The sequence below is a fragment of the Durio zibethinus genome, chromosome 21, assembly GCF_047325235.1.
Source record: "Durio zibethinus cultivar Kanyao isolate XHJ-2024 chromosome 21, ASM4732523v1, whole genome shotgun sequence".
In the NCBI taxonomy this organism is placed as follows: Eukaryota; Viridiplantae; Streptophyta; class Magnoliopsida; order Malvales; family Malvaceae; genus Durio; species Durio zibethinus.
The window spans coordinates 3,634,719-3,660,065 of NC_143182.1; the positions used below are offsets into that span (position 1 = coordinate 3,634,719).

At 37.1% G+C, this 25,347-nt stretch overlaps 4 protein-coding genes across 9 annotated transcripts; 2 read left to right on the forward strand and 2 right to left on the reverse strand.

The window, feature by feature from the left end:
* Positions 1–599: 599 nt before the first annotated feature.
* LOC111305992 (granule-bound starch synthase 1, chloroplastic/amyloplastic-like) lies at positions 600–4,887 on the reverse strand. Of its 4 annotated transcripts, none has more exons than XM_089750502.1 (15): positions 4,764–4,887; positions 4,298–4,474; positions 3,775–4,152; positions 3,586–3,666; positions 3,367–3,465; positions 3,171–3,260; positions 2,951–3,014; positions 2,758–2,858; positions 2,367–2,476; positions 2,046–2,289; positions 1,794–1,970; positions 1,499–1,690; positions 1,312–1,398; positions 1,101–1,229; positions 600–945 (listed from the first exon to the last, which is right to left on the reverse strand). In XM_089750502.1, the coding sequence occupies exons 3-15, from the start codon at positions 4,135–4,137 to the stop codon at positions 829–831; spliced, it is 1,854 nt and encodes a 617-aa protein (XP_089606628.1). In that variant the 5' UTR covers positions 4,138–4,152; positions 4,298–4,474; positions 4,764–4,887; the 3' UTR covers positions 600–828. The 4 variants fall into 4 exon arrangements, with proteins under 4 accessions (XP_089606628.1, XP_089606626.1, XP_089606627.1 ...); XM_089750500.1 differs by having other exon boundaries at positions 4,298–4,642; positions 4,764–4,884; XM_089750501.1 differs by having other exon boundaries at positions 4,298–4,630; positions 4,764–4,870.
* Positions 4,888–5,281: 394 nt separating this feature from the next.
* On the forward strand, positions 5,282–16,850 carry LOC111304879 (uncharacterized). The gene is made up of 19 exons (XM_022901885.2): positions 5,282–6,888; positions 7,446–7,757; positions 7,956–8,195; positions 8,313–8,433; positions 8,499–8,656; positions 8,776–9,409; positions 10,160–10,224; positions 10,312–10,413; positions 10,512–10,654; positions 11,417–11,472; positions 12,063–12,727; positions 12,832–13,022; positions 13,145–13,451; positions 13,718–14,005; positions 14,109–14,218; positions 14,693–15,023; positions 15,750–16,157; positions 16,238–16,478; positions 16,560–16,850. Exons 1-19 carry the CDS (start codon positions 5,464–5,466, stop codon positions 16,580–16,582), a joined length of 5,820 nt encoding a protein of 1,939 aa, XP_022757620.2. The 5' UTR covers positions 5,282–5,463; the 3' UTR covers positions 16,583–16,850.
* Positions 16,851–17,406: 556 nt separating this feature from the next.
* LOC111304882 (pyruvate dehydrogenase E1 component subunit alpha-3, chloroplastic-like) lies at positions 17,407–19,860 on the forward strand. Of its 2 annotated transcripts, XM_022901890.2 has the most exons (4): positions 17,608–18,001; positions 18,103–18,883; positions 18,973–19,063; positions 19,324–19,455. In XM_022901890.2, the coding sequence occupies exons 1-3, from the start codon at positions 17,765–17,767 to the stop codon at positions 19,050–19,052; spliced, it is 1,098 nt and encodes a 365-aa protein (XP_022757625.2). In that variant the 5' UTR covers positions 17,608–17,764; the 3' UTR covers positions 19,053–19,063; positions 19,324–19,455. The 2 variants fall into 2 exon arrangements, with proteins under 2 accessions (XP_022757624.2, XP_022757625.2); XM_022901889.2 differs by lacking the exon at positions 18,973–19,063 and having other exon boundaries at positions 17,407–18,001; positions 19,324–19,860.
* Positions 19,861–20,740: 880 nt separating this feature from the next.
* Positions 20,741–23,441, reverse strand: LOC111304880 (oligomeric golgi complex subunit-like protein). Of its 2 annotated transcripts, none has more exons than XM_022901888.2 (2): positions 21,889–23,440; positions 20,741–20,992 (listed from the first exon to the last, which is right to left on the reverse strand). In XM_022901888.2, exon 1 carries the CDS (start codon positions 23,355–23,357, stop codon positions 21,969–21,971), a length of 1,389 nt encoding a protein of 462 aa, XP_022757623.1. In that variant the 5' UTR covers positions 23,358–23,440; the 3' UTR covers positions 20,741–20,992; positions 21,889–21,968. The 2 variants fall into 2 exon arrangements, with proteins under 2 accessions (XP_022757623.1, XP_022757622.1); XM_022901887.2 differs by having other exon boundaries at positions 20,789–21,008; positions 21,889–23,441.
* Between the last annotated feature and the right edge of the window lie 1,906 nt (positions 23,442–25,347).

The following is a 25,347-nucleotide window of genomic DNA, read 5'->3' on the forward strand; positions in this document are numbered from 1 at the left end:
TAGCTTTACTGCAAAGGACATGACGTTAACATCTCCTGTTAAGTCTATTGATAATAGGAATTTGTATGGTGTGACGGTATCGATAAGCTTGTATAGGTTCCGTTTGAAAAATAATTTTCATATTTTTAAATGTTTGTTTAATAAAAATTTGATCGGTTAATGAAAAATAATTTATTAGTCAATAAAAAATGAGATTTTTTTAAATATTATCTTATAAATTAAAAAAAAAAGATATTTTTTAAAATAGAATTGTTTATGAGTAAAATTATTTATTAATATTTTTTATAATAATTTTACTTATAAGTATTTTTATTTTAAGTATTTTTTATATCAACATAATATTTTAATATTAAAATTATTATTAAAATATAATCATTTTTTAATATTAATAATAAATAATTTTAATATATTTTAATAATAAATAATTTTTAATATTTTAATAGTTATATTAATATTATTTGAAAAAAAGATTTTAAAAAAATCAAATAATAGAAAATATTTTTTTTACTAATTTATCCAAATAACAAAAAAAAATTTAATTTAAAAAATAAAAATATTTTTTAAAAATCATTTTTCAAAGTTATTTTTTACGAAGCAAATTGAGACTGAATGTAAGGATTTATGATTGAAAGGGAATACGGATTACAACCTCCAAAATAGGGCTGTCATTATATTGTGCTAGAGGTTGCAAATTTTACAACTTTGTCAGACTAACTCGAATGTATTTCGGTGTTAAAATACCAAAAAACTGTTCTACATAGAAAGTCTGCTGAGGTAATTTTAAAAGTGCAGTTGTTAGGCAAGTGAAAAGAGGAGCAGTATCTTCATTCAAGGAGTTGCAACGTTTTCCTTGGTAAGAGGAGCAATCTCCTCACCATCAATTCCAGGCTCACTGCCAGGGACTCCTAGACTTAGCAGCACCTCCTCCCACTTTTTAGCCGGTCCCTGTGCCAATGCCATTGAGAAATCAACTAATATCAGTCGGGGCAAGTTATTATTTAGATCCTTGGTAGTCAGCCAAGCAGTCACGTACATACTTTATTATAGAATATTATAATCCACGCGTCAAGCTGTTTTTAATACTTGGCAAGAGTAATTACCTTCCATGAGAGATCTTGAGCCATGCAATTCTGTATCATTTCTGCCAGAGCAGAGGTACCATGAGTTGCAAGGGCCCTTTTAACCGTTGTTGCCACTGCGCTTACATCCACGGGATCAACAGCATCACACTGCAAGATCAAATCTGGTTGGTGGAATTTCAAGATTCTTAGCCTCATATGAAGAAAACAATTACGCAGGTGATGTTATTACCTCAACGTTGAAGGCTCCCATGTGAAATCCTGTGAAGCCTTCCTTGACTGTGTCGACCAACCCACCAGTTGAGGCAACGATGGGTATCTATTATAGAAAAGAAAGAAAGACAAAGAAGATACAATTAGTTCGAACATATATTTAAAAGTAGTTAATATATCAGAGATCTTTTGGGTGGGCTTCATACCGTTCCATAACGCATGGCGTGCAGCTGAATAAGACCACAAGGTTCAAATCTGCTCGGAACCAAAATAAAGTCTGCTCCTGCTATAATCATATGAGCCAACGGAACATTGAATTTTGCTACACCTCGAGCCTTGTCAGGGTACAATATTTCCAACTGTTCAAGCCGCTTCTCCATCAGCTTTTTGCCAGTCCCCTGACATAAATTTGGTAAGCATTAATTCTAGGAAAAATCCATGCCCAATTGTAATTACATTATTAATACAGATGAAAAAAAAAGTTGCCATTTGGATGCTTACAAGGACTACCATCTGAACATTTCCTCTAATGAATTGGGGAATGGCTGCTACAAGAATGTCTGAACCTTTTTGCTCTTCTAGCCTACCTATGAAACCTATGACAGGGATGCTTCTATCCACTGGCAAACCTACTTCAGCTTGGAGGACTTCCTTCAGAAGAGCCTTTGCAGCCATAACCTGAGAGTCTCATATTTGAGTAATCCTGATGCAATGCTAATTATGATTCTCCAGTTCAAGTTCGTAAGTTCTTACAGTTGAAGCATCATATTTGACAGCTATGTATTTGTCTGTCAACGGGTTCCATTCCTGGACATCCATGCCATTCACAATTCCGGTGATGCCAGAATTCCGAAGAATGTTATCCAATTCTACTCCTTTGTCTATGCCAGAAACAAGTTCTTGAGCATAATATGGGCTAACAGTTAAGACCTTGTCTGACTCTATTATGCCAGCTTTCATCCAATTGATTTTCCTTCCCTTGACAGGTTTATCATACCTGCAGAGTAGATTGATTAAACTTTGGTTTAACTGTAAGGAATCCCATTATTTTTGCAAGCTAATTGAGTCTTATACCCATCAATAAAATCAAAAGAGCTTTTGAATTCGTCTGGGAGATTAAGAAGTGAGAAGTCAGCAAAAGCAAATCTTCCTTGGTAAGCAATGTTGTGGATGCAAAAAGCAACCTAGCCATGTAAGAAAGCACAATGTAAGTTGCCTGTGTTAGAGAGTATGCTAGATTTGAAGAATAACAGAGTTTTAATAATATCTGAGCAATTAAATATATTACTTTACTTCTATGCTACGTTGAGATTAGTTGGAAACGAAGAAATTGTTATATCTAGGTGTTTGTACCTTAGATGTTTTCACTGTTGGTTTATATACAGTTGTGAGATCTTCTTCTATTGCTCCCATTGCGACTATAATTCTTAATCTTTTATAATTACAGGCAGTTTAATCACCTTACCTTAGCACTTTTGTATATTCCTCTTGGTTTATACATGGATTTCAGGTAGCATGGAATAAGGGCAGTGTGCCAATCATTGGCAATGAAAATAATATCTTCACCTGCATGCAAGAAGATCAGAACATCAGCATTTTCTATGCAATTTAGCATAATCTCTGTTGGTAAGAATCATGTAAATGTCCTTAGTCCTTACTATATGGCCCTGAGAAATATTTACTGCTGCTAAGGTTCAGAACCCTCGGTGCTTCCAAAGCAGCCTAAAATCCGTAAATTAGCAAAATTTGAGTGCGAACACCAGGCAGTAGCAACAGAGAAAGCAATGAACTGGTTGACAAAATTACATGCATAAATCTTTTGATTAACCAAGCAATGTAGAGAGAATAGCATGCTTGATGGAGGTGGGAGGCTACAACCTGGCATAACAAGCTGAACCTAAGTTGGTTGTCTTCATAGTCCTCGCCAGCAATTGGGCCATAGATTTTGGATACGGTTTTTCCCCATACCTGATATTCATTCATGTTATAAGAGTACCTTAGTTATGATTTCTGACTGATCAGAATATATTGTCTATGATGTAGAAGGAAAAAATTCTGATTCACAAGAACCGACCTTTTCAAGAAACATAGGGTGATCCACGAACACGCGATCAACTCCTCGTTTGTAGCAGTGGAAGAAGCGGACTTTCTCGGTTCTATCTCCAACTTCAACCTATAGCATTTCAAAGGGTGTATGTGCATTTATATGAGGAATTACGGGAACATTGCTGAAATAGAAACCTCCTGGAAGGAGATGATTTTTGAAGTTTCCGCAGGAAGGAAGGAAAAGTACCTCAACAATAACCCCTGTATCCCAGGCATCCTTGTACTGGTCATAACGTGGAGCGATAGTCATGACACGATGGCCATTGGCCTAGAGGAGGATAAGTTTTGGTGAATTATGCTTTCTTCAAACTCTACATGCACCAATAGATAAATAATTGAATACTACATTTTAGGGGACAATGCATTATGAGCTCACCACCATTGCAGGTGGCAGACCTCCAAGAACGTCTCCAAGTCCACCAGTCTTGCTCCATGGACCTACCTCCATTCCAACAAAACTCATAGTCATCCCACAAACAATAGTTCTTGAAGGCCTGGCCTCCTCACTTTTGAATTTTCTCTGTTGGGTTGTTACTTTCGCTATTCTTCTAATCCGGCATTCATCCACTGAGTTCAAACTTCTTAATCCTTTGTGAGTCATAGACAGTTTAGATTCTAATGACCTGATTTTCGTCAGTGTTGCTTTAAGTTCATATCTAGATGCCATTCCATTGTTGACATGCATGGCTTTGTATGCAAAGCTGGAAGCTGAAGCTGAAGCTGAAGCTGTAGCAGTCATTGGAGATTGTTTGTTCTGCAAAGATCAGTGGCAGAACATCATGATAGTCAAAAAAGGCTTTGCATAATGGTCAATAACACACTTGAACAAAATTTAATAAGTGCGAAAATATAGCTGTGTGGGTGTAGAGCAACTGCCCCTTCTGCTTACAATTGCTCACCTTTTTTTTTGCTTATTTCCAGTTTTCACCTTGTCTATGAACAAGCGTCAATCGAGCACATACATACTAAGAAACCAAGAGAAGGTTCAGGGATCAGCTCTGGTTGTATGGCTTCCTAGTCAAATCCTTGAACCTTGTTCAATCCTTAAACACGGGCATCAATTCTTGCAAATCTACCTGAATTTATGGACACCCAGACTTGAGAATTCAAACTATTTGAATTTTCCCTTTTTTTTTTTTTAAATTTTATGGTCAGGACACCTAAGTTCAACATCTGTTCTATGTCTCTATCATGTCACCATGGAATTGAAGCTCCACAAGGTTGAGGGAGCACTAAAGAAAACACTGCAGAATGCGTTAGAAAACATGAAGATTGAACAGATAAATGGTGAGAAACATGTTTTATGTATGTATCAATCTGCTTAAAGTATAAGCATACAAAGCAAGGAGAACTACTGGCACTGACTTGCTATATATTTCTGTTTCAAACTTCCAAGCAGTCGTTGATCAGGATGCTGAATGAAATTCCTGCCCTGCCAAGCTGCAGTCAAGTTTGCTTGGTTCTGAAACTCTGAAAGTGAAGGTCCCCTGCATCGTATATTTATCATTTCTACCGTTAAGAGCTGGTGGTCGTACAATCCACATGGCAAGTAGAGGATGGCTAGGCGTATTACGTTGGCTTGGCACCTCACAAGGTTTTGCACGGCTAACATTATTTTGAGATCGTTAGAGCGGACTCAGCCTTCTTTTTGACCATTTCATAGAACTAACGCATAAATGGAATATACCAAAAGGATTTTGTTTTTTCTTTTTAAACTCTCAATTTTCTTTTTGGCAAAAAAAAAAAAGAAAACTCTCAATTTTCTTTTTCCATCTCTAAAATTCATAAAAATATTAATATTATTAAATGAATTTTTTAAAATATAGGGAAACTATTTTAAATAAAACCAATAAAAGCATCCTACGTCCTTAGGGAAAGTATTTATTTTTAAAGCAGTGAAAAAAAAAAGGGGTCTAGAGAATGTGTAAGTGAAATCAACGTGAAATAGTGACCTGTCACCGCCTAAACTCTTCAAACAATGAACTTTGTTCACTCAACTACCGGCGAAGATATTTCCAAGAATTAACGCCTGAGTTTTAATTGACAACGAGAAAGCTTCCCCAGTATGGAACTCGACCTTGACTCTTTACTTGAGTCACACCTCTCCTCCGATTCCGGCGACGATTCAAACTCCGTCCCTCACCGAACCATCGATGAAATCCTCAACGACTCTGATTCCTCCACGTCCTCCTTCTCACCCTCGTCGCCTACCTCTACTCATCACCTCCCCGGTAATCGCGTTGCCCGGTCACATACTCTTCCGCAAGATTTCGTGGAATCCCTGAAGGAAAGTGATGCCCTTTCACAAGGACCAGCGGAATCGTCGAAGCCTAGCCCGTTCACACGGATTGGGGATCCGGTATGGAGGGTATCTTCATCTTCTTCTTCTTCCTCAAAACAATTGCCGACTCTGTTTGGCGGAGTGAAATCAAATGCGAAACCAGGGGCAGCACTCGCAGCAGCTGCTGCGGCGTCGAGGTCGGTTCCAACGCCACATGCTGCGGCGATCAAGTCGAGGAGGGCGGGGAGCGGTGGGGTTCCCCAGAAAGTTATAGATAGTGACGAACATGAGGTGAGCTTACTGAATTGGGAATCAGTTGGGGTTAGCTCGGAATCAAGCGTTTCGGGTGAAAAATTAGATATTGATGACTATAATAATGATAATAAAATGGGCGATTTTCAATCTGCTGATGCCCATGAAAATGGTGAGGCTATTGATAAAAAAGATAAAGAAAGTGAAACGGATAAGGTAATTGAACGAGTGGATGGCTCTTCTAAGCGTGACTTTGATGAGAACTTGAATAAAGAAGTTACAGTTTTGGGTTCGGATGAAGTCTTAGCTAAAGAAATTGCCCCTGTTTCCGTGTATGAGAATTCTGTGGTTCTTGATGCTAATGATTCATATCAAAAGAGCGTTTCGTCTTTGCCTGACATTGATCAGGAGAGAAATATAGATAAGGACTTACAGATTGTGGATTGGGAAAGAGAGAATGTAGCGAATGATATTCCTAGTCTTGAAGATGGTGAGGAACGTGTGTCTGGTGGTGCTGATGGTGCGGATGGTGATGATGCAATTTCAATAAGTGATATTTCAGAGCTTGTAGAGGAGAGATTGGAGCAACTAGAGAGTGAGAGGATAAGTAGAAGGGCGGAGAAGAATTCACGTGCTACAATGAAGCCACTTGAATTGGCGGAAGAGCTTGAGAAGAAGCAGGCTTCTACCGGCTTGCATTGGGAGGAGGGTGCAGCTGCTCAACCAATGCGGCTTGAGGGTGTTAAGAGGGGTTCAACCACATTGGGATACTTTGATGTTGAGGTTAACAATGCAATCTCTCGGACTCTTTCATCACAGGCATTCAGGCGTGATCATGGCTCCCCTCAAGTTTTGGCAGTTCATCTGAATTTTGTTGCTGTGGGCATGACTAAAGGAGTCATCATCCTAGTGCCCAGTAAATACTCAGCTCATCATGCTGACAGCATGGACTCTAAGGTGCTTAATTGCTCTAATTTCTACCTATGGTTGCATTTCTGTGGAATTATATGCCTTTTAAAGTTGTTTAATTCTGCTTCTTTTTTGTTAAAGACAAATTTAAGGGTAGTAGGAAAATAGTCTTCTGACAATGCATTCTAATGCCTGAAAACAATAAAATTTAGTATCAAATAGTGGCTTGATGGATTGAAATTGGGAAGATTTAATCGTATCGTATCTTGTGAATGCATTACGACTAAAAAGACATGATGCAGTAGCTTGACAAGATTTAAAGAAACACATACTTGAAATCAGAGGCTTGTTAAGACATGCCTTCACATATTTTACAGATCTTCTTTTATTCCTTGTTTTCTTCACTAGCAAAATTGCAATTCACAGGGTTGAACCTTGGTATTGTAGTTATCCATGTTGACTTCTAATGGAATTGAGGACTGTATGATGAACTTTGAAGCTTCATTATGCATGCATTTATAAAACTTTCTTAAATTTGATTTTCCATTTGTAATTTAATTTTTATGAGTTAACTTCACTGTTTAATTATGTCATATGTATTCTAGATGGTGATACTTGGTTTGCAAGGGGATCGTTCCCTAGCCCCTGTAACATCCATATGCTTCAATCAGCCAGGAGACCTGCTCTTAGCTGGCTATGGTGATGGTCATGTTACAGTTTGGGATGTTCAGAGGGCATCAGCAGTAAAAGTTATTACTGGAGAACATTCTGCACCAGTGATACATACTTTATTTCTGGGGCAGGATTCTCAAGTAACTCGCCAATTTAAAGCAGTGACTGGGGATAGTAAAGGCTTGGTCCTCTTACATGCTTTCTCAGTTGTTCCCTTGCTTAATAGGTTCTCCAGCAAAACACAGGTAAAAAGTTAACATTGAGATAATGTTCTAACGTTGTTGTTCCCTTGCTTAATAGATTCTCGATCAAAACACAGGTAAAAAGTTAACATTGAGATAAGCATATTTGCATGGAGGATCTACTTAATTCTAAACTGATATTCAATTGTCAACAATGTTATACGTCTCATATTGATAATGTTCTAATATTGATTGAAATAGTGTCTTCTTGATGGACAAAGAACGGGCACTGTATTGTCAGCTTCCCCCCTTCTTTTTGACGATTCATGTGGGAGCACTTTGGTAACCTCTCAAGGGAATACTACATTTTCTACTAGCAGTATTGGTAGCAAGGTGGGAGGTGTAGTTGGGGGAGATGCAGGTTGGAAACTCTTTGCTGAAGGCTCCTCTATGGTTGAAGAAGGTGTGGTCATATTTGTCACCTATCAAACTGCTCTGGTGGTATGAAGTCTGGATGGTTGCACAAATTCCATGTATCTTTTATGTTGAGTATTACGTTCGCATTTTTCCGGACAGTTCTTATTCATCATTTGCTGAAGCCACTTTTATCGTCTATAGGTAAGGCTTACTCCAACATTAGAAGTCTATGCGCAACTTTCAAGGCCAGATGGTGTACGGGAGGGTTCCATGCCTTACACTGCATGGACATGTATGACCCAGCCTTGTGGTTCTTCATCAGGTATAGAGTGATTGAGGTTGTTAAGTTTCACATTGACAACTTTCTGATATATGAATATGCTGCAGAAAATGCACCAACAGAAACAGCAGAAAGAGTTTCGCTACTTGCACTTGCATGGGATCGGAAAGTTCAGGTTGCAAAGTTGGTCAAATCAGACCTGAAAGTGTATGGGAAATGGTCTCTTGACAGTTCAGCCATAGGTGTGGCTTGGTTGGATGATCATGTATGCATGGTTTTGTTTGTTTGATCACACAGGCATTTTGCTTCTTCTGGATTTTATTGTGCGTCTATTTTTTCCTTCATAAAAACAATTTGCTAATGGAGGCTTTCATGCTTGTACAGATGATGGTGGTTCTTACAATGACAGGACAGCTCTACTTGTTTGCTAGGGATGGAACTGTGATTCACCAAACTGCTTTCACTGTAGATGGTTTGGGAGGAGATGATCTCATTGCATATCATACTCACTTCATTAATGTCTTTGGAAACCCTGAAAAAGCTTATCATAATTGTGTGACTGTGAGAGGAGCTTCCGTATATATACTGGGACCTATGCACCTTGCTGTCTGCCGACTTCTTCCATGGAAGGAACGGATTCAGGTTCTACGGAAAGCCGGTGACTGGATGGGAGCTTTGAATATGGCAATGACACTTTATGATGGTCAAGCCCATGGTGTTATTGACCTTCCTAGAAACCTGAATGCGGTGCAGGAGGCCATAATGCCCTATCTTGTAGAGTTGCTTTTGTCATATGTAGATGAAGTGTTTTCCTATATTTCAGTTGCATTTTGTAACCAAATTGGTAAAAAGGAGCAGCCAGATGACCCGGAAAGTAGAAGCAGTTCTGTGCACTCTGAAATAAAAGAGCAATTCACCCGTGTTGGTGGTGTTGCTGTTGAATTTTGTGTCCATATTAAGAGAACTGACATTCTTTTTGATGAAATTTTCTCCAAATTTGTGGCTATTCAGCAAAGAGGTATTACACAATGCTCATTTTATGCCCGCAATAATTACTTCTATTTTCATTTCTGTTTGATATTAAAGTTGAGATCTACATGCCAAGTCAGACAACTAATGATGTGGAATAATTATCTTTCTGGTATAATTGCTGTAACCAAAGCTTAAGGAAAGAAAGTCATGTCTGATATCTGGTAAACTTGGCCCTGTTTGTGATGGACATTGCACATCCAGTAGACTCAAGCTGGAGTGGATTCTTATCAGCTATTGTTGTTGGAACTAGTTTTTGAATATAATAAATATGCATAGTTTTTATGAATTCCTTATTCGCCTAAAAATTCCTAATCCAAACCTAACAACAAAAATGTAATTTTTACTTGCATCTTTGTGGGGCGGACTTTCACTAGAAAACCATTTAAGTGTTTTAACAGCAGAGCTTGAGCACTTGGGAAGATATTGAAAAGAATGATGCTTAGTGGGTTTTAATTGTTGAAGTAACTCTTATCTTAGATATTATTTATTTGCTGTCTTGGTATTTGAGTTATGAATGACTTATAACCAGTATCAGTATAGTGGCTCTTTTGCTCATGGTTGTTTGTGTAGTGACATTTGAGTTAAGTAATATTTCCTTCATCAAATTTGTGGTATCCTTAGTTTAGTATCTCTGAAGATGAGCATAATATAATGTTTCCAAGGATGACCTCTTTGTTTGGCACTCTTTACACATATATTGATAGATTTCTGAGTAGTTTGCTCTTTTATCTTCTAGATACATTTTTAGAGCTTTTGGAGCCATACATACTGAAGGATATGCTTGGATGTTTGCCTCCTGAGGTACCATTTAATGTTAAATATGTAGCTCTACTCTTGAGTCTTTACCTGAAAGATACATTTTGATATTACATTCACTTTGTTGGAAAGATAATGCAAGCACTGGTAGAGCATTACAGCAGCAAAGGATGGTTGCAGCGAGTGGAACAGTGTGTTCTTCACATGGATATTTCTTCTTTGGACTTCAATCAGGTTATTATATGTGTTCTACATGTCTTTTGGTTGCTTTCTTGTTGTCTTTCTTTTTTTATCACAAAATTTTTTATTAATTTTCCCTATTGATATTATAGGTTGTCATTTTATGCCGGGAGCATGGTTTGTATGGTGCTCTGGTGTATCTTTTCAACAAAGGATTAGATGATTACAGGGCACCTTTAGAGGAGTTGTTGGTAGTTTTACGAAATAGTCAAAGAGAAAGTGCTTCTGGCCTTGGGTAAGTTAGATGGACATCTGTGTTGATTAAGAGCGTACAGGCTTTCTTTTACTTGATGGGATTCAAGATGATACTTGCTTAGTTACAGGATAGATTCTATTTTGATCCAGAAGCATACAAGATATTGAACATAGCTACCTTTTGTTCTTTACTCCTTGGACGTTGGTCCATTCTTAAGTCTAAACCTGTTAAATAAATTGTCCCTGTGAGCAGTCTAATCTCCAAGGCATTAAGGTGGCTTCTACCTTACTCAGCTAATTTTAGCAAATTTGAGATAAAACAGATGAGACAATTATTTGTTTATTCGCAGAAACTAACACGTATAGGTACACTTGTTTTAATCTTCTTTAGATTTTTTCTTATAAAATGTGGAGGACTTGAAATGATATGAAGGTAGAGGTGCAAACCATGAGGTTTAATCTGATATATTGCTTTTTCTTGCTTGTTCAGCTGCCTAAATAAAACAGAAGCAACAAGATATATTGGAGTAACTTCTCACACTCTATGATGTTAGTTTACAAGTTTATAAAATATTTTCGCCTGATAGTATTATATAGGTTGTTCTCTGAAAGCCTTCTTACAAGATTTGGGGAACAAAAAATTGCATTATTTACTGGAAATATTACTTTTCCACTTTATTTAGATTAATGGCAATTTTATAATCGTGTGGTATTTTAAATTCATTATATATTTAATATTGTATTTTTTTTGGTCTTCATATTATTAGCTTTCTATCATACTTACATTTGTTCATCTTATCAGGTACAGGATGCTTGTTTACTTGAAGTACTGCTTTACAGGTCTTGCTTTTCCACCAGGTATGAGTATTGTTTTATTGAATTAATGAAAAGATGCATTCTGTTAATTCTTGACAATTAAAAATTAATATAAAAAAATAACTGTCTTTCCTGACTGTGGATCTGGAACTGGGTTGATCCATAGAAAGTTAAGTGACCTGTAACAGATGTGGAATTTGTTTGTCTAATTGCTACTTGCTTCAATAACAAACATTTGACATGCTGTCCTATGCATTGGCTTATTGAAAATGACATTTTATATTAACTTTTATTTTATAGCAACATTGAACTTTTATTTCTAGTGAGTGGCGCAAGAAGATTCAAATCTACGACCTAACATGATTCCCTTTTTCTGGACTTTGATACAGCCGACCCTAGAGTTATGGCATATAAGGCTTAATTTGTTGTTGTTGTTGTATTAAACTTGTATTTCTAGGGATTTTGCTTTTCTGAACTAGTATGCAGACCTGATATATTTTTGAATTATTTAATGTTTAGTCCTTGCTTTGGAAATGGTTGAGGCTGATCATTTGCACAATTTTATTCTAAGAAACATTGGCAGCATTGAATCTGTTAGTTATCACTGAAATATCACAATTCTCTATCCACAGGACATGGTACTCTTCCACCGTCACGCTTGTCGTCTCTTAGGACAGAACTTCTGCAGTTTTTGTTAGAGGTTTCTGATGGCCATAATCGAAAATCAGCTTCAAGGTTGGCTTTTGAAGGGGCATACCTTAACATGTATTATCTCTTAGAGTTAGATACTGAGGCTACTTTAGATGTTCTCAAATGTGCTTTCATAGAAGACAAATTCCCCGAACCAGACTCTTTTTCTGAGCCTGGCAATGCAAATGCAGAAGCTAAAAAGGAAAAAGATTTGATGGCTGAATCCGAAATTATGTTGGTTCAGAATACCATCAACGCACTGGTTCATGTTCTTGATAAGAATGTCTCTCGAACAGATGGGCTTGTAACCAGTGATAATGCTGAATCGATAGAAGCATGGCCTTCAAAAAAGGACATGGGATATCTGTTTGAGTTCATTGCATACTACGTTGCATGTGGAAGAGCTAAAATCTCAAAAACTGTTCTAAACCAGATTTTGGAATTCTTGACTTTAGAAAATAATGGTCCACAAAGTGTTTCAACCATTAGCACCGAAACACCAAAAAGAAGAGAGAAGCAATTGCTTGCACTCTTAGAGGTAGTGCCAGAGGCTGATTGGAATCAATCTTATGTGTTACAACTATGTGAGAATGCACTCTTTTACCAGGTATCTTTACCATGTTATTCTTGAAATTCTCACTGTGAGCATAATGTGAGGGTTTAGATTTTCTCTCTTCAGGTCTTCCTTAAGCATTGTGTTGTTATGTTTAGGTTTGTGGCTTAATTCATGCCATTAGACATCAGTATCTTGCCGCTCTCGATAGCTATATGAAGGATGTGGAGGAGCCAATTCATGCCTTCGCTTTTATCAACAATACGTTAATGAAGCTGAGTGATGGAGATTATACCACTTTTCGATCAGCAGTCATCTCTCGAATTCCAGAGCTGGTCAATTTAAGTAGGTAATACTTGTGAATTTCAGAATTGTCTCTGTTCGATGTTTTCATCTTTAAAAAGATTGTTTCTGCTGTTCTAGAAATTGTTTCTTCCAATATCGACCTTATGCTTTTATGAACTTTTGCAGAGAGGGTACATTCTTCTTAGTTATTGACCACTTTAATGATGAAAGTTCGCATATCCTAACTGAACTTAACTCTCATCCAAATAGTCTTTTCCTTTACTTAAAGACAGTCATCGAGGTTCACTTATCAGGCACCCTTAACTTCTCTTATTTAAGAGAAGAAAAGATTGTAGATGTCTTTAGTGGAAGAAAGGGGAAAGATCCGTCAAAAGAACTTGAAGCATACTTGGAAAGAATGTCTAATTTCCCTAAGTTCTTGCGAAGTAATCCTCTTCATGTAACTGATGATATGATTGAGCTTTATCTGGAGGTGAGTGCCTATGCTTTAATAGCATACAACTGTGCACTTCCCTTTGCTGCCCTGTAGGAATGCACAGCTTTAAGTCACTTTGTATGGCATTTGTTATTTGTCGTATCATTTAACTTTCATTTTATATTATCTTATATTTTAACTTAAGCTTTCTGGTTCAAGGGAAATAACTAGAGAGGAAAGTGAGTACTGAGTTAAAATTTTGTTCTTATGATTTATGTTGGCCACTTTTCATTATCCTGCCTCTTCTGATTTTCCTTTTGCAGTTATTATGTCAGTTTGAACGGGATTCAGTTCTCAAGTTCTTGGAAACTTTTGATAGCTATCGAGTTGAACACTGTCTACGCCTGTGCCAGGAATATGGAATAATAGATGCAGCTGCATTTTTATTAGAAAGGGTTGGTGATGTTGGTAGTGCTCTTTTGCTGACTCTTTCTGGTCTTAATGATAAATTTACAGAGCTTGATACTGCTGTCGGAAGTGTGGTCTCTAAGATGTCTTTAGGTAGATCTGCTAGCATGGAGCATTTCAACTCTGCTTTAAAAATGAAGGAGGTTTGTACTACTCTTGGATTAGGAAATCCAGCTAAGATCTTTTATTTCATTTTTCGTCGGATAACTGGAAACCTTGATGTTATTTCTGATCTTCATCAAACAGGTGAATGATATACGCAATATATTGCATGCCTGTATTGAATTGTGCCAACGGAATACCCCTCGTTTGAATCCGGAAGAGTCTGAGATGCTTTGGTTTAGATTACTTGACTCGTAAGTTCAACATATTCATTGATTTGCTTTTCTCCAAATTTTAAGCCTTCTATTATATGTTTTCAATGTTCTGCTAAGTATTGATAAATGATTTGTATAAAGCTACAGATCTACTTTAGACAACTAAAAATGCATCATTACTTTCTCATTTTCCTTATTTAAATCTGAAACTCATTATTTTTGGCATGAGACATGATAGCAGATTAGATATAGTTAACCAGTTAATTGGAGATTCCATTATAGGTGATATAAAGACATCTATGGTGAAATACCTTCAAATTAATAAAGATGGAGAGAGAGAGAGAGAGAGAGAGAGAGAGAGAGAGAGAGCTTAAAATCTATAATAAACAAGAAAGTAGAGATTGAGGTATTTGGGGAAAGACGGAAAAAGGAAGGGTGAAAACTGCTATAATCTCCAAATACATGGGCATTTTACTCTTTCCTATGCTTACCAACCTCTGAATTTCAATGCAGATTTTGTGAACCTTTGATGGGTTCATACTGCGATGAAAGCGTATCTGAGAAGGAAAATCCTGTGGGAATGCTGATTGAGTCATTGGGTTCTCAAGAGGAAGAGGAATGCATAATCAAGTGGAGGATCCCAAAATCTCACAAAAGTGGTAACATATTGAGGAAATTGTTCTCTCAATTCATCAAAGAGATTGTTGAGGGAATGATAGGATATGTTCGTCTTCCAACTATCATGTCAAAACTCCTATCTGATAATGGTAGCCAGGAATTTGGAGATTTTAAGCTTACCATATTGGGAATGCTGGGAACTTATGGCTTTGAAAGAAGAATTCTGGTATGTTTGTTTATTTTGAGTATAAATATAGTTTATATACTTGTAACCGAATTTCGTTGAAGCTTTATTTTATTGTTGTCATTTTTTTCTTTTAAAAAAGAAATCTGCATACCAAGAAGCATGAACCTGCCATTCACATGCACCACATGCTACATCCTGTCCTTGTAAATAGGTTAGTGCATTAGTAGGCCATACAAAGTCCTTGATGACTATAAATTTGCTTACATATTTGTGAATTCCAATTTGTAAATTTAATCCTCCCAATGTTTCTAGTTCATCGTCAGAACTAACCCAGGAACCTTTACCCACAGGCCACATCTCAATTCATCAAATTTATTCTCACAGCTGATGCTATAAATCTAGAATTGGGCGCATTTAAAAGGAGCAAAAGCCATGATTCTGTTAGTATGTTGTATATACTACACCAGTATATACTACATAATTGGGCAATGAAATATGCAGCAAGGCTTTATTTCTGAAATGACATTTGACTTTAGTGCAATAACTAACTGTTCCCAACCCGTTTCTTTTAAGTTGGATTTGATAGGAACTTAATAATACTTTTCTAATTTTTTGGCCAGTTAATAATACTCTTCCTTTTTTTGGCCAATTAATAATACTCTTATTTTGATAATAATTTTCTATGAGTAATTTTAATGTTAAATTTTTGTATGAAATTTTTTTTAGGTTAATTTTAGTTCTTTTTTTTTAATTTTTAAATTTCAGGATACTGCCAAATCTTTGATCGAGGATGACACATTTTATACCATGAGCTTACTGAAGAAGGGAGCTTCTCATGGATATGCTCCTCGAAGTTTACTATGTTGTATATGCAACAGCCTTCTTACCAAGAATTCTTCTAGCTTTCGTGTTCGAGTTTTCAGTTGTGGTCATGCAACGCATCTTCAATGTGAGCTTCTGGAAAATGAGGCATCAACTAGAGGCTTCTCATCTGGATGCCCCATTTGTTTGCCTAAGAAGAATACTCAGAAGTCTAGAAATAAATCTGCACTTACAGAGAATGGTTTAGTTAGTTCATTGCCCTCAAGACCTCTACCAGCCCAAGGATCAACGTTATACCCTCACGAAAATGATGCACTAGATAATTCTTATGGCCTTCAGCAAATATCAAGGGTAAAATCCATTTTGTCTGTTCTATTTGATTGCTGCTTTGGTCAGGCATTATATATATAAACAAAATTTTGATTTTGCAGTTTGAAATTTTAAGTAACCTTCAAAAAGACCAGAGATTAGGCCAGATAGAAAATTTACCTCAGTTGAGGCTTGCACCGCCAGCTATTTATCATGAAAAAGTGAAGAAGGGAAGTGAACTGTTAGCAGGAGAAAGCAGCGGTAATGTTGGTGCAATAGAAAAACCAAGTAAAAGCAGGCAACTGAAGGAGCTAAAGTTAAAGGGATCATCTCTCAGATTCCCACTAAAATCAAGTATATTTGGTGAGTTCAATTATTACTAACTTAATCATCTGTTAGATATTATCTATCTTGCTTTTAACCATTGGAGAATTATTTTCGCAGGTAAGGAGAAAATAAGCAAATGATAGGAGAATTGGCATGTATAGACTGACGATCCTAGAGATGAACTTCCTCTGAGGCTGTTGTATAGCTATTGAAAAAATACGTCAATTAAATCCATGATGATTTGAGGTTTTGATTAGTCAAATTTGTTCCCTGTTTCTTCCCACCCTCGTATTTGATTTGTGTCAAATATGAAGATTGTTGTCATTGTTAAATTGTACTTTGTAAATATGATAATTTAAAAAAAAAATGATATTTCTGATCTGGAAATTAAAAACTTTGATTGAAAAAGACATGGACCGCATCAACTGCCTTTATGCCGGGTTGGAGGTTGAAATTCAGCGCTGAGTACATACGGCCTTATCAAGTTGAAGCCCATATCCTAAACATGATGAAATTTGGCCTTTAACAGAAGGGAGCAAGATTTTTTATCCAAGGCCACTTGAATTTGGATTCTATTACAGCAGGGTACTTTCTTTTTGTTTGTCAAGCCGAAACCAAATTTGGCTCTTTTCACATCGTTTTCTATTTTGGGTAGGTAATAGGTACTATTAATCACTTGTAACTTTAAATAAAATGATCCCAAAATGAGAAGGATCAAAAGCTAAACTTAAACCTATCCAAAATTTAATTTTAACCAATGCAAACTTAAAACCATCCAATGTGATTAAGAATCAGTTTGCCTAATTGTGGCTTTGATCACTCGGGTGGGCTAATTTTTACAAATGTAATTACCATTGAGAAGATTTTGGAAAGGCAAAACCAAAAAAAAAAGGAACTTGAAGGATAGCCAACGACACGGTTCGTTTGAGCAAATTGATTGGAGAATCAGCAAAAATCGACAACTGACAGAAACAAAGGCACATTCACACACTTTTCCAAGTCCCCAAATGTCAAAGACCCAAGGCAAAAGAAAGAAGCAACAAGAATCACAAATTACTAACTGACTTTACAAAGACAAAGCCCGTTGAAGTCCCCAAGTGCGTTTATGTGTCGTTAAGTTTGGTGGCTTTCCTTTCTTTTCTACTTCTTCAAATCCTTCCTTCCAGGCGATTATTCCCAAGCCCTTTCCCTCGTTTCCTCCGCCCCTTTTCCCTACCCTTCCTTTCTTTTATATCTCTCCCCTCTTTTCCTTCCTTTTCCTCTCAACCTCCCATTTTCTCTCCTTTCCTCGCCCCGGCAGACGCTAAAATCAAAACAGAAAAATGTCTACCGCTTTCTCCGCTGCCAAGTTCACTTCCCCTCCTTTCCCTCTCAGATCTCACGACAAGCCCCTCTTTGACCCTCTCAAAATCCCCAACGCCACCTCACCCTTCCTCGGATCCACTCGCAAAATCCGCCGTAGTTCTTCTACCAAATTGAATCTCCACCGTCGATCTGGGACAGTTGTCGCCGTCTCCGATGTCGTCAAGGAAAAGAAATCCAAATCCACCTCCAGTCTGGTAAACCCATTTTTTTTCTGTTACATTGTAATTAAGTTTTTTAGTCATATTTGTTTCATAACAAATCTAGATTTTTATTCAAAATTTCTTTTTTTTTTCAGTTAATTACGAAAGAGGAGGGATTGGAATTGTACGAAGATATGGTATTAGGAAGAGCATTTGAAGATATGTGTGCTCAGATGTATTACAGAGGCAAAATGTTTGGTTTTGTTCATCTTTATAACGGCCAAGAAGCTGTTTCAACTGGTTTTATTAAACTCTTAAAGCAACAAGATTCTGTCGTAAGCACTTATCGTGATCACGTGCACGCCTTAAGCAAAGGCGTCCCTGCACGTGCTGTCATGAGCGAACTCTTCGGTAAGACCACCGGCTGCTGCCGTGGCCAAGGTGGGTCGATGCATATGTTTTCCAGTGAACACAATTTGCTTGGTGGGTTTGCTTTTATTGGTGAAGGAATTCCGGTTGCCACGGGAGCGGCTTTTACCTCTAAGTATAAAAGGGAGGTTTTGAAAGAAGCGGATTGTGATCATGTCACTTTGGCGTTTTTCGGGGATGGGACTTGTAATAATGGGCAGTTCTTTGAGTGTTTGAATATGGCGGCGCTGTGGAAATTGCCAATTGTGTTTGTCGTTGAGAATAATTTGTGGGCTATTGGGATGTCGCATTTGAGGGCTACTTCTGATCCTCAGATTTATAAGAAAGGACCGGCTTTTGGGATGCCTGGTATTCATGTCGATGGGATGGATGTTTTGAAGGTGAGGGAAGTGGCTAAAGAGGCAATTGCCAGGGCTAGAAGCGGAGAAGGTCCAACATTGGTGGAATGTGAGACATATAGGTTCAGAGGACACTCATTGGCTGATCCTGATGAGCTTCGTGACCCTGGTAAGCATTTGACTTTCTTTTCTTATTTATTCTGCTTTATGATTTAAATTGCTAATTCTAGTCTTTCGGCCTTTTCGTTAACATTGCAGTTTTTGATGATGAAACAAGAACAACCTGCATGTGTCACGGGACCGGTTATCCACTCATCCTGCATAGTCTCGGCCAGTGACACATGCATGTGTATTGTACCGATCCTGAATATTGTCTTAAAGTTTAAGTGATTACTTTATTTTCTAAACTTTGTATGTTCCATAAAGATCTGCTTGTTATGTTATGGTTAAAGCATGCTGATTGAAGTTAAATGATTGAATGCTGAATTCTTAGTGGTTGGTTTCTAAGCGAATTACTGATGTAGAGGGAGATTTTACTTCTGTTCTTAATTTGGATCTTAAGAGTTTATAAATGTATTCTTTTTCAATTTCTCCGTTCTTCTTTGGCAGCTGAGAAGGCTTACTACGCTGCAAGAGATCCCATCACTGCCCTGAAGAAGTACCTCATTGAGAACAGTCTGGCCAGTGAAGCAGAGTTAAAGGCCATAGATAAAAAGATAGATGAGGTGGTAGAGGATGCTGTTGAGTTTGCAGATGAAAGCCCTCTTCCTTCTCGGAGCCAGCTGCTCGAAAATGTATTTGCAGATCCAAAAGGTTTTGGAATAGGACCTGATGGCCGGTATAGATGTGAGGATCCAAAATTCACCGAAGGCACTGCTCATGTCTAAGCTTTCAAAGTAGGACAATGATCAATCTATTTATGCTCATTTTTTATTATTGCATGGTCTCATGTATCTAGTTTGTGCTAGCAATCTCTTGTTTACCTCTATTTAGTGTTTCTTGTGTAACAGGTATGTGTTCTTTAGGATGTCTGCTTATTTAAAATTTTGGTTTCGTAATTAACTTTTCATTTGTTACTTGGACAAATGCTTGGAATGGCAAAATCCCCGGGAAGGGTTGGTTGGCCCCAATTTCCTGCCATGCTCAGTTTGATGCTTCATATTTTACCATTTTCTATTAAGGTTCCTTTCGCAAATCGCATTGCAGCCACTTAAATCTGCCTAGATTTACCTTATCTGTCAGCTAATGCGTTGCCCTTCAGTGAAAAAAAAAATTCCCTTGCATTTGCCTAAGAATTTTAGTTGGTATAGCATTACGTTACATCCATGATGCATATTTAGTAGAGTAGTTTTATAGTCCTAGTGGTAATATGCATGGAGGAATGACAAAATAATTCAAAATACAAAGGAATTGTGAATATGGAGCATGTTTTGTTGTTTGTTCTATTTGTGGTAAAAGAAAAAAATTTACACTCTTTATCATACTATATTATATTTTATAACAATAAGTGAAAGTAGGTAAGGTTTTTATACCATAGTCATTGTCTGTTTTGTTGTGGCTAGGTGACAGTCGTTTGGTCTTTTGTTGTTTAACTAGAATAGGAGGCTAGTTAAGCTAACATGGGTGTCGAACTTGTTGGTCTCTTTTCAACAAAATTGGCTTCACCATGGTCACTTTCACATTTCATCGATGGCCCCAAAAATATGGTCAGGCCTTTGCTAATGTTATAGAGTCCATCAGGCTTAAGTACTTATCAGTTGGTTCCTTCTAGGAAAAAAAAGAGAGAATCATTTGGCATCGTTTTTCAAAATTAAAATTCCACAATTTGCACACGACACTCGTATCTTGAAACTACATATAATTTAGGAACTCTTCGTTTAATTCTTCATTCCTAAATGGCTCCAGATTTCATAAATATTTGGTTTTATTCAAGCTCTGACAAGAAAAAAAATCCCACTTTCTTGTAAATATTTTGGAAGTTAGAACCATATTCCTTAGGAACACGACAAATTAGGCCCAACTGTTAATTGCAAATAGGTAAAGATCGATACAAAATTTGCTTGAAAAAACTTTTGCAACAGTTACCAACCATCTGATTTTAATATTGGTAAAAAATTTTGTGGACAACGGAAATACATCGTTAAAACTGCAATAAAGAATACCCTTAATTGAATAAAACTGCTTGCCATCAAAACTTCTGGCTTTCTGTGGATCCAAACATCACTTAGCAAATGGCATCTCTGCATCAGGCTTCCATAAGGGTAGCGAGGCGGACAACCTGCAATGCAATCACCCTATAACAATATCAAACGACTAGAAGCAATAATATGACTTGTATATACTATTGCCAACATTTTTGAATTGCTTAAACAAGGTAGTTGAAAACACTAACCAAAATTATAAATAGGCCAGAAAAGTATTGAATCCCCTATAAATCTTGGTCTACTTCAGTGCTTATGTTTCCATCAGGCCACATATTGGCGATATAATTAAGCATGAATATAGTTAAATATGTTGTATCTGTTCTCCCATGTTTAAATGGGGATAACTCTAAAGTGCTGAACTGTACTTGAATATAAATCGATCCAGTGGCCTAGAGGCAGTAACCTCAATCCGAAGCCTTTCTTTGTCAAACTAGCCATTCATCTCAAATTTGTGAACCACTATGGGTTCCCCATAGCTTCATTAGGAAAATGATGTATAAAAACGCAGTGAGCAAGCAGGCTGAGCTCGTTTAAGAGTTGGGCCCAGAGACCTCTCAATACCTTCTTAGGTTTTTGAAGGATGAATTGCTTGCAGCAACAAGTCTATTGATTCCCTTTAACTGGGGCAGACAATAAGTGTGATAATTCACTTCAAGGGCAGGAATCTGGTCCCGTTTAAGCCCAGGAAAGAACCAGAAGCAATAAACTGTGAGAATAATCTCTCGTAAAGTGAAAGCTTTGCTTGTAGCTGGGCTAGGGTGTTGAAGGGTGAAGCAAACTATTCCAAGGTATCCTTACCCCAACTCCATCGCTAGAAGCAAGGATATAGTCATTCCAGGCTCTAGCTAGAGCTCAACCTAACTTATCCTTGTGCTAAGAAAATATTGTTCTCAACAATTATAGGAATTAAAATTCATTGAAAAAGCTAACAAATAACATGAGTAAAGAAATGGGAAAGACAGGCTCATACCTGGATTAAGAAAATTTAAAGATCCCGGACATCAGGGGAACATATATAGCCAATTAAATCTGCAGTATCTATAATACTATTCAAGGTCTCTTTGATCTAGATTTTATTTTCTTAATCAAGTAATCTTCCAGTCCAATGCCTGCCTCTACTATTCTTGTGTCTCTTTTCATTTCTACCTTTATAACTTCTTCTAGAATCCCCCCCATTCTCTCTGTTTCATCATCTTCACAGATTCTAGGAATTATCATTACCCAAGAATCCATATGTGGCACTTCCCCATACTTCAGCATTTCCCCTAGCACTTCAGTAGCTTCCTCCATCTTACCAACATTACAAAACCCTTTGACCAAAGCATGAGAAACCGAAAAATGCGGAGAAAACCCCTTTAACAACATTTCCTTCGTATACTTCTTAGCCTCATCAAACATCCCTTGATCACATAAACCCCCAACCAAAGTCCTATAGGAAACCAAATTCGGCAAACACCCATTTGAAGGCATATCCTCAAGAACCTTAACCGCATCCAGAGCTCTCCCTTCTCTACAGAAACCCGATATAACTGTATTATAATGCACAATATCAGGATTACACCCTTTAACTTTCATTCTACAAAGAAGTTTATAGGCTTCCCTAAGCTTCTTCTTCCTACACAAACTATTCAACAAAGTAGTATAACTCAGCGAATCGGGTACAAACCCTTTATTCAACATATCTTCCAACAAATCTACAGCTTTATTCACTTGACTCTTCCTACACAACCCTTGCATCAATATCCTATAAGACTCGACATCAGGCACAACATCTCTCTCAAACATTTTGTTGAACAGTTTGTAAGCAATACTCAAATCCCCATTCAAACAAAACGCAACCATTAAAATGTTGTAAGATTTTGTATTGGGAAAAACCCCGTATTTATGGGCATTCTTGAAAAGGTCAAAGGCAGGCATCAGAAAGTTACGATGAGAAACAAGAAGTTCGAGAATGCGATTTAAGTGTCTGGGTAAAGGCTTGATGTTGAACTCAAGCATTTTGTAAAATGTTTTGAGAGCTTTTTCGGGTAAATTTGCTTCTGCATAGATTTTGATAAGGTAAGAAAAGAGAGTTGGGGTTACTTGGTATTTATCGGATTTAAGGCGAATAAGAAGGTCGTCGACGAGGGAGAAGTGTTTGGAGCGGCCGAGTTTGAGAACGAGGACGAGAAACGAAGAGTAAGAGTGACGAAAACCGGGTTGATTAGAGGCGAAATCGAAGATTTCCTTGGCAAGGAGAGGATCAGACTGGGCGGATATAAGTTTTTGAACTCGTGTCGGAGAACCAAGTGGCGAAGTCGAAGTGCAACGTTGCTGTTGTTTGGGGGGTGGGCCCGGAGATGACGAGTGGAAGAAGAGAAATGAAGGTTTTCGCGGGAAGGCAAGTGAACGAAAAATAGTTATTACAGTTCTGGAGGAACGAAGGGGAGATTGCTGCATTTTTTCGTTGTTTTATTTTTGTCAGCGAAACATGATAATACCAGCTAAAAAACAATTGAACATAGCAGACGAAAATTTTTTCCAAAAAAACATGTTTTGGGCTACTTTATTGGCATAGCCGTCCAGTGAAATTAATAGTATGGGCTAGAGATTTTCGTGGGCCGGGTTCTTAACTCGGATTGGTCGTGTCTTTTGACTCTCATTCTGCCTTTCTTGTATCAAATTCATCGATGCAAGTCTTCTGATTCTTGAACAGAGTTGAAATAATTCTAGTGAAAGAGTATTCCAGAATTCAGAATCTTAGGAAACGCATTTATGATTGAATGTTACATTGGGTCCCTGAGATTGATGTTTCATGAGATATGCCCCAGCCTCCTCCAAGTAGGGTCCAAAAGGAAGAAACAACGTAAATTTTAATCGCAGAAAGTGAAGTGATTTTCAACTAAAATGGTGTAAGGGTCGGACTGTGGAGCGAAATGCTGAACCTTTTCACATGGAAGAAAGAAAGAAAACGCATAGAACTCAGACGTGTATACAGATGCATCTTGGACCGTGGGGGATAATGGGATCTGTGAATGACGACGAGGCATGAACCTATGGGGGCCAAGCATGTAGAAATGGCAAAGAACAGCCACCTATTCTGCTCATGCAGATACATTTGGGTAAGAAACTTATCCATTTGTCGGTGTTGCTGGTGCTAATTGTGCCACTCCCTTTCTGCTTACCCATCTAGACTAGAGAGAGAGAAAATATTGCAAAGAACCTATCCTTTCTCATTTCTCAATCTCTTACCCACCAAGGCTCCTTCCCTTTTTTTGGAGAACGTAATATTTAATTTTTTCATTTCACCTTGGGGAAATGCTTTTTGGAATTTCACATTAACAAAGTACCAAAACGTGGTTTACATTGGATAATGCGATGAATTACAAAGTTGGGACGAATCATGAGAAATCACTATCATGACAATGTGTATTAGTATGTTGATAGCTGTAGCCTGAACTGATATCAGTCCACAAACACAAAGGCTTCTACTGCTGACATCATATAATCTCCTAGCACTAGGGCTAAAGCTACATTCATCTTCGCAGCTTTATCAGACTTTGACTACTTACATTAGACATTACTACTTTCTAATGAATAAATATTAGTTTATTAGAGATCCAAATCCACTGGGAAAAAAGTAAAAAACCTTGTAGGATAATAAAATGAATGACTAATAAATAATGGGTATGAAGGCCATATTCCCTCAAGTAAAAGGGGAAACAATAAGTATATATTCATCATAGAACTTATCATTGTTAATTTCCATGCGCATTATTGATTGCTTCATGAATCGTGATAGTGCTTTACTGCATAAGCTTGCTTTTCTCAATTTGTTTTCCTTCCACATTTCTTTATCTTTGTAGATGGCTTATATTGTTTTTCCACTCTTTATAAGTAAGTTAGAAAACAAAAGCAAGAAAAAAAGAGGTTATGTAATACCCCAGCCCAAATAATAATTGGATTAGATTAATACTAAAGTTCATTAGTTTATTAAGACATTATTTAGTAAAAGAAAAATGACTGAAGTATTAGATGAAAGAAAACTTAACTATCGTGAATCAGAAAGAAAATAGAGTTATTCTTCCTAATTTTTCTTAGGGTTAGAGAATATTAAAAATCAAGTTGGAGATTCATAATCAGAGGCTACAATCAAGTTAATCCCTTAAAGGTGAGTACATGCCTTCCTTTTATTTGAAAAGAAATATTAAATTGATTGCTATTATTTGGAGTTGAAGTTTTGAGAGAAAAATAAAAAAAAAAATCATGAAATCTTCATTAATCTTGATGATCTACTTGGGTAAATTACTGGGCTTTGTTTATTTCATGTTCTTAAGATTTATTGATGATTATTGAATGGAGTTTGAAGGCTGAAAGTAAGGATTTGAGTTTTTAAAGATTAAAGGAAAAATTTTATTTTTGGATGAGATGTTATGATTTGTAATAATGA

Bases quoted from the DNA above. Each gene is read 5' to 3' on its own strand.
- LOC111305992 (XM_089750502.1), bottom strand. From the start codon at position 4,137: ATGACTGCTACAGCTTCAGCTTCAGCTTCAGCTTCCAGCTTTGCATAC. The intron at 3,466-3,585 runs GTACTTTTCCTT...GAAATGCTATAG, and splicing joins ATACAGGGGTTATTGTTGAG to GTTGAAGTTGGAGATAGAAC. The intron at 2,477-2,757 runs GTAAGGTGATTA...TTACATGGCTAG, and splicing joins GAATATACAAAAGTGCTAAG to GTTGCTTTTTGCATCCACAA.
- LOC111304879 (XM_022901885.2), top strand. From the start codon at position 5,464: ATGGAACTCGACCTTGACTCTTTACTTGAGTCACACCTCTCCTCCGAT. The intron at 9,410-10,159 runs GTATTACACAAT...TTTATCTTCTAG, and splicing joins TGTGGCTATTCAGCAAAGAG to ATACATTTTTAGAGCTTTTG. The intron at 14,219-14,692 runs GTAAGTTCAACA...ATTTCAATGCAG, and splicing joins TGGTTTAGATTACTTGACTC to ATTTTGTGAACCTTTGATGG.
- LOC111304882 (XM_022901889.2), top strand. From the start codon at position 17,765: ATGTCTACCGCTTTCTCCGCTGCCAAGTTCACTTCCCCTCCTTTCCCT. The intron at 18,002-18,102 runs GTAAACCCATTT...TTTTTTTTTCAG, and splicing joins CCAAATCCACCTCCAGTCTG to TTAATTACGAAAGAGGAGGG. The intron at 18,884-19,323 runs GTAAGCATTTGA...CTTCTTTGGCAG, and splicing joins TGATGAGCTTCGTGACCCTG to CTGAGAAGGCTTACTACGCT.
- LOC111304880 (XM_022901888.2), bottom strand. From the start codon at position 23,357: ATGCAGCAATCTCCCCTTCGTTCCTCCAGAACTGTAATAACTATTTTT.